General features: G+C 47.9%; 1 protein-coding gene across 1 annotated transcript in view; it reads right to left on the reverse strand.

Annotated features, from left to right (window-relative positions):
* Positions 1-355: 355 nt before the first annotated feature.
* The window catches only part of PGM5 (phosphoglucomutase 5), a 179,423-nt gene continuing 167,297 nt past the window's right edge, over positions 356-12,481 (reverse strand). The window contains exon 11 of the mRNA XM_027041085.2: positions 356-1,831. Coding sequence (XP_026896886.1) covers positions 1,742-1,831 — 90 coding nt within the window. The 3' untranslated portion in view covers positions 356-1,741. The remainder of the gene's footprint in view (positions 1,832-12,481) is intronic.

Consider the following 12,481-nt stretch of genomic DNA (forward strand, 5'->3'; position numbering starts at 1 on the left):
CCACACAGAGCCGCGCAGTGAATACATGGCCGACACAGGCATCCGCTTAAAGCCAGTGAGAAGCGAAGCTTTAAGGCAAATTGCGCTCGTCGCTGACAAATATCATAACTTCAGAATCTCTGTTCCAAGCCACCCTCCATTATTACAGAATGAAGATACTTAACGATGAAATGCCAGTTGCCAATTTATTTTTCTGCTGACTCCCGAGGGCAGTTTTGAGCAATTTGCCCTTTCTGGTTCCATCTATGTAATTTAATGAAAGCCAGCCCTTGGGAGTGTTCTGAAAGACAGACTTAGCAAAGTGTGACCAATATGGTGAAACAAACAAGCAAAAATCCACAATCCGTGCAAAAGGTTGAAATAAGGAATTTCTTTTTTATTGGCTACTAAGTGTCCTAGCGACTTTCTGACAGAAGCAGAGATAGAAAGTGGAAACAAATCCCTTACTGGGAACATCTCCCTGCTTGCACGAGTCTTGACTACAGCAACAACACATTGCTTAACAGTCAAAGCGCATCACGTCATCTGTGCTGATGACGGGGTAAGTGACAGTGCTGTTCCCAAGGAAGCAAAACATATGCAAACAGGTCCCACGCACCATACCGAGTGTCCTGGCTGAGTACAGACGGAGGCTGCTAGGGCTGCAATATCCTGCTCCTGGGCAAAGCAAGCCAGTTGTGACCTTCTGGTTTCCATCAGGGGCCCCCCACCCCTCATCAGGCCCATAACCACCACCCAGTAAGTACTCTATTCCCCACTTTTACGCCATCACATTGTCTCCTTCTACAGCCGCGGTAAGATGTGAACTATGTCCAAACGATTGCATTAAAATAGACACTTATAAGATAAGAGAGAGAGAAAGTCAGAGAGACAGTGGACATGGTGGTATTCTGTCTTCCCAGGAGGAATTCATGTAAACCCCCGTGTCACCATACATGATGGCGTCAAGGGAGCGCTGGTGGGACCACAGGCACTCATTTGCAGAGTCCTGCCAAGAAACCGCTCTCCACCTGCACGACGATTGGCTGAGTTGGAAAGAACACAGCCAGCTTAATAGCGAAAATAATATTTACAAAATAAGAGAGGAAAACACCCTTTTGATATGCTTCGCTGGAAGTGTGCCATTGTGATCTGCAGAATGCTCTGGAAGGCGTGAGAGAACTCGGCTTGGGGACTCCGGGGGGATGGGAGGGTGGGGGAAGGGGACATACGGTGGCTTGTGGGCATGAGGTGCGCTATGAGGGGCTCAACCTTCCCCCCACGGGAGACCTGACCCAGGATGAAGAGCCAAGCCCTCCACCACGCCGCGGAGAGTCTTCTGAGCTCCGCCCAGGGGCACCTGTGCCTTCGGGTCAGTTTAGTTCTGGCACTGCGCTCTGACCATGATTTCAGCACCTTTCCGCACCGGACAGCAACGGCGCACAGATGCCAGGATGGACACCTTCCCAGCCCGCTCTTTTCTCAAAAGGTGAGGTTCCTTTGCATGCTAAAATAGGGATACCAAATGATAGTGCAGCTTTAACAGACAACGGAAGCCCCTGTTGCATTTGGAGGAACTGAGCCAAACCCAAACAAAACAGATTTTTTTCTCCTCCCCCCGCCCCTCCCCCCCATAAACATATTATCTTTTTTTTTTTTTCCCCAAAGTCGTAAAAGGCACAAACAGGTAGCAAGAAGGCGTGGGTGAAGTATGTCCCGCCAAGCGCTCTCTTTTGGCCCTCGTCACTGATCTTTCCTCCACTCAGGTGATGACTGTGGGGCCCCTCCGGCCGGTTCTCTCATGAATCTGGGAGATTTTCAGCGCAATGGCTATGAGAGGGCTCAGCACTGCCTGGAAAAGGAGGAAAAACAGTCTGTGAACAACTCACATCAGTCACAGGAGGGCTGCTGTGATTGGTTTCTGTCGCAAGCGTCTGGATTCAAGTATGATTTGCAGCTTATAGGCAGAGTCAATAGCTGGAGCGACACCTGTTTGCCAGACCCTGGTTCCTCTTCCATAAAAGGAGAGTGGAGGGAGTAGGGTGGGGACACTGGGGAGGAGACGGTCTCCAGAGTCTTGTCCCGGCCCCCCCCAAAATGCTGATCTCACTCGCAAACCTACCACCTCAGTTCCCAGAGCATTGGGGCATTTCATGAACAGAACTCTGTGAATTAAGGAAGTTCAGAAAACGCCACAGTCTTCCTCTGCTACACTCCCCGCCCCTGACACCACGTACACCCCCAAAACACGTACGTGCACCAGAACTTGAGGAAAAACATTCATTCTCCAGCTTGTGACCCCAGGCCTGAAAAGCCTACTATCTTGATGTTCCAAGAGAAGAAGACCAACCCATCGGCCAGTGCCGCAGAAAGAATTGTTCATTTCTTCCCATCAAATAACACGGTGGCTCACAAGGCTCCTCAAGGTCCCCCAGAAGGAGCGTGGTTTAGAGACCTAAGCAATAGGTCCCCAGAAAGGCAAAGGACACGCAGAAGAGAATCATTTCTTGCCCTCTAGCTGCTTATCAGGTCACAGGAGTAAGGCATCGTTTCCCAGAGTGTGGGACACGTACACATACACATAGATGACATGGGAAGTTATTTTAGATGGTTCACGGACATGGCGTTACCTACAAAACGTGAGAAAGTTACTCTGTTTTCCATTCTTCTTCAATGCTCCTAATGCATCAAGGAGAAACTCTTTAATGCATTAACCAAAACAGAGCGTGCCTCAGACAAGCATTATCTAGATAGAAGGCACTATCATTGCAGGTTTTATTGGATTCATTTTTGTGGTGAGCTTTTATTTATCAAGGGATACTGTTTTTTTTTTTTTTTCATGTAGATGAAAACTTTCCATAATAAATAAGTACTGAAGTGAAAGAAAAGTAAGACCATTTCAGGACAAATACTACTACAGGGATACCAATAAAAGACACATTTGGGAAATACTGGCATAAGGGAAGAAACAAAGATACCGTGTTGAGGAGAATAAAGCCTGTCATTTTCAGAGGGGAGAGGAGAATTCTGTTACTTGCAACCCTCACCTCTTCCTGACAGAGACAGGGATGAAGGGAGCATATGTGTTCTAACTGGACAACAAGAGCACAAGCAAATGCCCAGGGCCCGAGAACAAGCACAATAGCCCAGTGTGTCCTCAGTGGAGTGTAGACACAGGGTAGTCCTGAGTGACAAGTGAATAAGACTTGATTTTTTTTTTAATGTTTTTAATGTTTTATTTTTGAGAGAGACAGAGCACAAGCAGGGGAGGGGCACAGAGAGAGGGAGACACAGAATCCGAAGCAGGCTCCGGGCTCTGAGCTGTCAGCACAGAGCCCGACGTGGGGCTCGAACTCATGGACTGTGAGATCATGACCTGAGCTGAAGTCGGACACAGACGCTTAACCGACTGTGCCACCCAGGCGCCCCGTCATAAGCACACTCCTTTATCCCCACTGCCCATTTCACCCACCCCCTACCCACCTCCCCTCTGGATCATCACTTTGTTCTCTAGTTAAGAGTCTGTTTCTTGGTTTGTCTCTCTCTCTCTCTCTCTCTCTTTTTTAAATTCTGCTTTCTCCTTTTTTTCTTAAATTCCACATATAAGTGAAACCATACAGTCTTTCTCCGACTTATTTCGCTTAGTGTAATACTCTCCAGTTTCATCCGTGTTGTTGGAAATGGCAAGATTTCATTCTTTTCTCTGCTGAGTAATATTCTCTTGTGTATATATGCCATATCTTTTTTTTCTCCCTCAGATCTAGGGCTAGGATTAGGGCCAACATCCCGTCTATTTAAGAAAACGCAGTGAAATTGAACTTGGCACTTCAAGAACTGAAAAAGTAAGACGTACTTGACTTCACATCGTTGCAAGGGTTGAGATCAAAAACTTTGAACTCCACATCTTTAAGTGATGGCATCTACTGGCCAGGTGATAGGGAAGCACAGTTTTAACCAATGCTATAAACACTGCCACATTCTCTTAACTGATTTCCACCGAACTGGGAGACAAACAAACCTAAGCTTTCTGTTTCTGTAAAACATCCTGAATGGGGTCACCAGCACAGGAGCTGTGACTAGTACATCACTTTCTAATCTGCTCACCTACTTGAGCCTCTAACGAGTGGATTATGTGCTTATCAGCAATCAGTTAAGTTTGTTCCTAAATAAGTTAATACCTGTTATGCTTGTTCAGAATATGCAATTATGAAACTGTATGCAAACCAGTGAGATGTGAGTATACACAGGAAGAGTTCTTTCTATGAAAATTAAGTTGAATGTTTTGGAAAGAGTTCGGTAATGGCAATGAGCTAATCCTGCGAAATTAATGTGAGGGAGATACAGCAAAACACTGGGGAAGAATAGAAAGTGTGCAGAATGGTAAGACAGGGTCTTATGCTAAGAGGAAAATGATTTCACTCACGTGTGGAATTTGAGAAACACAACAGATAACATAGGGGAAGGGAAGGAAAAATAAAATTAAAAAAAAAAAAAGAGGGAGGCAAACCATAAGAGACTCTTTAACTCAGAGAACAAACTGAGGGCTGCTGGAGAGGAGGTGATTGGAGGGATGGGTTAAATGGGTGATGGGAATTAAGGAAGGCACTTTTGGGAATGAGGACTGGGTGTCATATGTACAAGGTGAATCATTGGGTTCTACTCTCCTGAAGCCAAGATTACACTGGATGTTAATTAACTTGAATTTAAATTTTAAAAAATGTACAAAAAACTTTCTTCAGATTGCTCCCCAAGTGTGTTTAAATTCCCGCTAGCTATAAACAAATTAAAGGCAAACATTACTGATGAATAATGAGTGGGAATCTTCTTAAGAAAGATAATCACACCAGCACACAGCGTGCTCATGTTCAAAGAAAAGGTCTGAGATCACTATTAAAATATTGAACAATAAATATATACTTTGGTGTTTGGGGCTAAAAATACAATGGTCAAGGTATGCGCTTAGTTACTTCTTTTAACTCTTTCTAGACTCATGAATCAAGCACTTGTCCCTCGCTTTGATCATGTCAGAGAAAAAGGCTTCAGTGGTACTTATGCATAAGGAAAGGAAAGAAATACAATTTTGGAGACTCCATATGAGGAAGACCTTGAACATGGGGGCCCCCAACTGGAGCAGAGAGCTCCAGGCCAACACAGCACAGAAGCTGTGAAGTTATCTACCCTCAAGGGACTGTGAGGGTTTGGGAAGAAGGACATTAGTGATGATCACCATGGACTGAACACTACTGAGGTCTTTTCACCCATTTTCTAGCAACCCAGAAAGTCTTCAGATGTTTGTATGACCCTACAGAGTTCTGGGACAGGTCCCTAAAAATGCCCAAGATTAAAATGTGGAATGGTTGCTTCAAGTCATGAATTAAGGATCATAGAGCAATGTCTTTTTTGCTTGCCTGAGGGTATAAAGTAAATATATATGTTCTAGAATAATTGGTCATGCCACGCGGGCAGGAGTTTTGTTTAACTCAGGGCTTTTCAGAAGAGTGCTTGCTACTTAGGAGGTATTCAATGGATATCAGCGGCTATATCAGCTTGGTAAAAAGAAGATGATGAGGCAGACAGAGACCTTCTGTGACCATCGTGCAGGGTGCTCTGGCCAAGTGGAAGGATCACTGGACATTTGCTGTCATGGTTTTCTTCAGAAATCACAGCTTCTATACATGTGAACCTCAAACGCTTCTATCATCCCCCATGCATCATGAAAAAGAGGGGAGGGGTGTCTGGGTGGCTCAGTCAGTTGAGTGTCCGACTTCGGCTCAGGTCATGATCTCCCAGTGTGTGAGTTTGAGCCCCACGTCGGGCTCTGTGCTGACAGCTCGGAGCCTGGAGCCCGCTTCGGATTCTGTGTCTCCCTCTCTCTCTGCCCCTCCCTGGCTCATGCTCTGTCTCTCTGTCAAAAATAAACATTAAAAAAAAAAAGAAAAAGAAAAAGAGTGAAGGGAGATTAATTTTCCTGAGACAATGGGAAAGGCCCTGAGAATGAATAGTGAGCCAAGGAGTTAAAAATTAGAAGCCTACGCATGTGAGATTTCCGAGGTAGCACGAGAGGCAGAGAAGAACATGAGTTTTGAGATCTTCTTGTCACAGATGAGGAAACACAGAGAGTAGCCAGGTTGGGCCCAGGGTCACACGTCTGTTTGGTGGCTGAGCAAAGAACATAGTGATGCCTCCTTGACGGCTCTTTCCATCCCACAATCCTGACCACGAAGAATGACCGGGAAAACAGACTGGATGAAAGGGGCGAAGTGGGAGGGATGACGGAACAGTGGGGTCGTCACCCACTGCACCGGACAAGTCCCAGCTCAGTTGAGCAGTCAGACGGGACGGACCGGCCATCTGCACTGACCAAGAGCAGGAGGGACAGTAAGAAGAAGAGTGTTTCTGGTTAAGTGAATGCGTTAGAAGGTCCGAGGTGACTCTTCATGAATAAAGGGACTAAGCTCATACAGCCTTTAATCGATGAGAAATATAACATCTCTGTTTTTTCTCAGAAGTGCTTGACATAGTTTTTCTATGCTCAAGAGCAAGAAGGAGTGAGTACGTCTCTTGCTGCAAATGGATGGCAATGTATCCATCCAACAGCACCCTCAGTGTGGCTCCAATGTCTTCCTCCATCTTGGACGGTTGGGAGAGATATTTCCTACCATCTTTAGTTAATAAGCCTACTGGGCTGCAGAGGGAATTGGAGGATGTCCCTACTTAAAATTCGGATGCTTTGTTTATCGTGGGTTTTAATTACGTTGATTTTGATTTTTTTGAGTTTATTTGAGAGAGAGAAAGAACACGTGTGTATGAGTGGGGGAGGGGGGGAGAGAGCGAGAGAGAGAGAGAGAGAGAGAGGGAGAGGGAGAGAAAGAATCCCAAGTAGGCTCCAGGCAGAGCCTGACTCAGGGCCTGATCTCACCAACCTGTGAGATCAAAAACCCACAATCAAAAGTTGGCTGCTTAACCAATTGAGCCGCTAAGGCACCCCAGCGCTGATGTTGATTTTTTAAAATATCGCATTGCAATATTTATTTTGATTGCTGAGTTTTGGGTGCCTTTTTAAATTGTGCATTTAGCTAACCTCACCCTAAGCCCTGTCCTGTATTAGGCTGTAACCTGTTCGTGCTCCCTCGAGGGACAGAGTGGGTTTTTCCTTTCACTGTTTCTCCCATCTCCTCCTCCTTTATGTTGCTGTGGTGGTGGTTTTGATCCATATGCGTGTAAATTAGGGCCACAAAAACACACCCCTAACCAATAGACAGGAAAAGTGTAAATGATCCGGATGTCACAAGACTCAAAGTAAATAGTTAACTGATTTTTTTTTATTTTGGAGAAAAAAACCACATCACTTATGAAGTCAGATTTGTCAGAATTTGTGGAGGGAACCTTGCGCTGGACCTGTCTTGAAGGAGGAACATGACTTTTGTGGTCAGGGAGGTGTGGGTGTGGGAAGGATGGGGGGGTGGAGGGAGGGGATAACAGCACTTTTTCGAGTTCCTGGTGGGGAGCAGGTACTACAACCCCGGAGAATGCAGCTCCCTGACCAACAGAAGACATGGACCCTCTAGAGTCAATAAGATAGGAACCGGTAACAAATGCCACCTGCTCCTGATTCTTAGAGGCCACTGGCATCCCCACTCCTGCTGATCTGCCTGCCCCCCACCCCTGACTTCAGGCCAACATTTCGTTTTAGTCCACATGCTGTGGGCTTGGTTTAAGGCAGTGGTTCTCAAACCTGAGCGTGCATCAGAATCACCGGGGAGGGTCTGGGAACGTGTAGACTGCTGGTCCCCTCCCCGAGCTCCTGAGCCAGGCGGTCTGAGGAAAGGCCCAAGAATGTGCATTTCTAACAAGGTGCAGGTAATGCTGCTGCTCGGGATTCAGGGCCCACACTTTGCCAACCGCTGCTCCAAGGTGCTGATTACTGGGCCTGCCGAATTCTTTGCTCCAGCTCGGTTTTCTTTTCTTTTCTTTTTTTTTTTAAATGTCTTTAAAATTCTTTATTTTAGAGAGATAGCAGAAGCAGAGGAGAGGGGCTGAGGAAGAGAGACAGAGAATCTCAAGCAGGCTCCACGCTCAACGTGGAGCCCGACGTGGGGCTCAATCCCACGACCCCTGGATCATGACTTAAGCTGAAATCAAGAGTCAGACTTGCAGCCAAGTGAGCCTCCCAGGCGCCCCTCAAAGTTTGGCGTTCTTGTTGACATCACACAATTCCACGTTCTGCCACAGCTGACCAGACCAGGAGCGGGTCCCTGACTCACAGTCGGCCATCAAAGGCTGGTCAGCAACCTTCCAGATAACAGGGGACAAAACCCAGCTGATCAGATTCTTTCCCTCGGGGATTAAACTGATAGGTAATGAAAGAATGAGGCAGTTACCAGTGGGAGCGAAATTAACCCCAAGGTTAGAATTAATTAGCCACGAGGGTATAAGGCGCCATGGTTATGCCAAGGCAGGGACTCTGGGAAAGATGACAAAGAATTAAAAGAAAGAAACCAGGAAAAATAAAGATTAAAGACAACAGAGGAAAATAATAAAGAGTTGGCAGAAAGAAAAAAAAACCCGGTGTGAATCCCAGTAATCTCTAAAGGAAAGATCCATTAACTCCCACCAGGGGGCCTGGATCTATTACTTTGTTCAAGGTCTGGCCTCCAGGACCTGCCCCTGTGACAGGACTCACCCTTGGATTTCTTGAGCTAACCCTTGGTCTCTGGGGGCTCTAAAATAAATCAAACGAAAACAAAATCACTTTGATCAAATAAACTCACCCAACTTGTTTCTCTTGGGTCATTTTGAGGGACCAGCATTGCCCAGCTTTCTACCACCAGTGAGAAAAAAAGCTTTTTTTTTTTCCCCTTAGAAAACAACATTTCTGGCCAACCAAAATTAATTTCCTCACCAGATCAGCTCATGGCTGCACCAGCCTCTCCCACCAAATCTCTCCCAAGGCTGGGCCGGAAGTGCTCTTCGGTGCGTCTTTCTCTCTCTCTCCCATGTGCAAGCAGCTACCAGTCCCACGGATCGTATTTGCACAGTGGCTCCGCGACCCCCCACTCCCCACTCACCCCATCGCTCCCTCCTCTGCCACCCCTGGCTTGCAGGAAGCTGCTGACTGTTCTCAGCCTCACCACACCGAGCTTTAGGGACTCGGACTCGTTCACCTGACGCCCTGATGTACAAGTCTCCGATGATCCCTCCGAGGCCATTCTCAGCCCCTCTTGGCATGGCTGTTAGGCTCTGGGTGGCTGGGTCTCACTCTCTCTGGTGGGCAGACTAACAGCCCCCAAGACGTCAGTCCTAATCCCTGGAGTCTATCAATGTGACCTGAGGTGGGGTGGCGGGGTGGGGGGGAAGGTTCTTTCCAGATGTGAGTAAGCTAAAGATCTTGAGATGGGGAGATTTTCCAGCTGGGCCCTAAATGCAATCGCTGCTGTCCTCAGAAGAGGGAGGCAGATGGAGATCACATACAGGCACACAGAGGAGCTGAGACAAGTCGCAGCCCGAGGTGGGGGGGATACAGCCACAAGGCAGACGTGGTTCCAGCTGCCAAAAGATGGAGGGGGCAAGGAAGCTTCTCTCGCGGAGCCTCCCGACGGAGTGCGACGCCCCGATCACAGAATGCCAGCCTCCTGAACCAGGAGAGATCCATTTCTGTTGTTTGAAGCCACCCAGTCTCTGGGACTGAGTTACAGCAGCCACAGCAAATGACTGCCTCAATCGGCTGCCTCTCCTTGTCTCACACCTTTGCACCTCTGAAACGGTGACCCCTCAGCCTGAGGCAGCCCACCCACCCCTCTTTCTTTCTCCATGTCTGCCTGGCGTGAGCTGACCATGGTGCAATCTCACCCATCCCTCGAGGCCGCCTTGCCGAGACCTCCTATCCTACCCTGCCTGGCGAGGCTCCCTCCATTCTCTAGACTGCTCCCTTGCTTCTCGGCTGATTCCTTTTTGCCTTGATTTACGGGAGTTTGTGGAGTTGTTTGCCCTCCTCTCTCTTCCTCTGCACACTTCAAGTAAATTCTAAGCCACTAGAAGGCAAAGCTTTTCTTACATATGTCTGTTTCCCTCATGGCATGTGTCTTGCCCGTTAGAGATGCTAAAAAAAAAACAAAAAACAAAAAACAAAAAACAAACAAAAAAACAAATGGCAGGTTTGGGAAATGATGTGATGAGGTGAGCTTTCCAGCATTTAATGTGTGGATGATCTGAGAAACCTTGTGTCTGGCAGCCTCTTCATCAGGAAGCTTCACTAGGAAGAGACAAAACTGTCCATCCATTCCCCCATAGCCTCCTCCTCAACCCAAAGGAGAGTCCAGCCTTCATGTTCTTTCTTTTTTAATTCTTTTAATGTTTGTTTATTTTTGAGAGAGAGAGAGAGAGCAGGGAAGGGGCAGAGAGAGAGGGGAGACACAGAGTCCCAAGCAGGCTCCAGGCTCTGCGCTGTCAGCACACAGCCTGATGCGGGGCTCAAACCCACAAACCGTGAGATCGTGACCTGAGCCGAAGTCCAACGCTTAACCGACTGAGCCACCCAGGCGCCCCCGGGCTTCGTATTTCTTAAGCCAGGAACCCCTCTTTGCTTGGGAAGAGTTAATAGGTTCTTGAGGGATTCTAATTAGCACCAAGTACCAAGATGATGCTAGGGTTGGGGTGAAGGCTTCAAAAGAAAGCTGTCCATTCCGGAAAGACAGTAAAGGGAAAGGACTCTGCATTCTGGAAATGGTGACGGTGTGGGCCCTGTTGGATGCAACAACACTGAGGAGGGCAGTGGGCAGTGGCAAGGGCCACTGGGGAAAAGAGCCTGTGCCCTTGCCCAGAGCAGTGCCTCAGAGAGTGGGGACAACCCACAGAGAGCTGAGAGCTCCGCCGATCACAGAAGCCTGCACTCTCCCCAGGAAAGCGTGCACCCTCTCCGTGCCTCCGTCCCTTCTGCGTGGTCTTAGATGCTTTGGAAAAGGGAGGGAGCCTCATGTGGCCGTTTGAGTATACGGGACTCACGCTCTACTCTGTGAAGCTACTGAGTTTCCTGCCAACTCAGAGAGGGCTGACCAAGTTGGAGACTGTCTGTTCTGTGCAATACAAGGACAATGTGACATTCCTTGTATCTCAGGAGTTGTGCAGCCAGCCATACCTGTGAGGATTATAAACTTGGAGTCATCCTCGGACTTTGTTTCCAAAACATCCCAGCACTGGAAAAGTTTCTGATTCCACTGCCCTTTAAATCCTGAACACTCACGGGGTGCCTGCGGGGGGCTCAGTCGCTTAAGGGTCCGACGCTTGATTTCAACTCAGGTCATGATCTCACGGTTCCTGCGTTCGGCGCTCACAGCACAGAGCCTGGTTGGGATTCTCTCTCTCCCCCTCTCGCTCTCCGCCCCTCCCCTGCTTACGTACGCACTCTCTCTCTCTCAAAATAAATAAATAAACACAAAATATATATATATCCAGAATACACACAATGTAACAGAGAGAGAGCCAAGGACAGGGATCTGTAACTCTCAAGGCCAGTTTGTAAGGGCTCCTGCCCAAAGGGGTGAGTGGGGAGGGAAATCCGTCCCAAGCCCATCTCAGAAGACGCCAAGGGCCGCATCTTCCCAGGGAAAGGGGCGCCCCTGTCTTCCCACAAAGATGCTATCCATGCCAGGCGGGGAGGAGAAAGCCTCTTCACCCTACCCACTCTCACAGATGGTTTTTCCAGTTTGTACGAGGGTGCCCTCTAAGACACCACCTGGGGTACAATAGCCCAGATTTTAGGTAAGAAGGATGACTGGCTACTTTAAACCCATTTGGGAGGGGCATCGAGAAGAGGACTTATTACTGAAGATAAAATCAAATACGCTTTGGCTAATAAAAATTAAGCAAAAATGCCAAACGCTGCCAACATTCTGCTCTTTATTATAATCCGTACGAGGGCCCTGACTTTAATTCCTCTTTCGTCTGACACATCTACCTGTCTTGATCCACAACAGAACTAAAATTGGCCAAATGGAGACTGTGGAAAATGACTACATAAATCTGAATTTTGAGCCCCACACCGAGGGAACCATCTATCTTGTCAACATCACGGGCCAGGCCTCTGCAGAATCTCTCTTCTGAGGGAGAGAGAGAGCCACCCCAAGACAGACGCTGACAAAACACTCCCAAAGAAGTTCACTGGAAGCAAGAACTAAACCAGCACTTTGGGACCGCAGTGACAAGCCTGGTTAGAAACCACCGTGGCCAGGCAGGCCCAGCCTCCTCCTCCTCCAACCCCTCCACTCTCACCGTTGATTTGGGACTTGAGGAGGTGAAAGGGCGTCCCTACGCTACAGATCCAAAGTAAAACGGAAGAGTCACAAAGACGGTTTTCTTATTTGTTCAAACGTGAGCTCCATTTGGCTCCACACTTGGAAGAATCCCATGGAGATTGGGGGGTGGGGGTGCGGGGAGGAGAAAGCAACACCAATGACCAGCGTTTGTGGACATCGCTGCCAGGCATCAGGCAGAGTCCCGTTGCCCC

The sequence above is a fragment of the Acinonyx jubatus genome, chromosome D4 (genome assembly GCF_027475565.1).
Source record: "Acinonyx jubatus isolate Ajub_Pintada_27869175 chromosome D4, VMU_Ajub_asm_v1.0, whole genome shotgun sequence".
Classification (NCBI taxonomy): Eukaryota; Metazoa; Chordata; class Mammalia; order Carnivora; family Felidae; genus Acinonyx; species Acinonyx jubatus.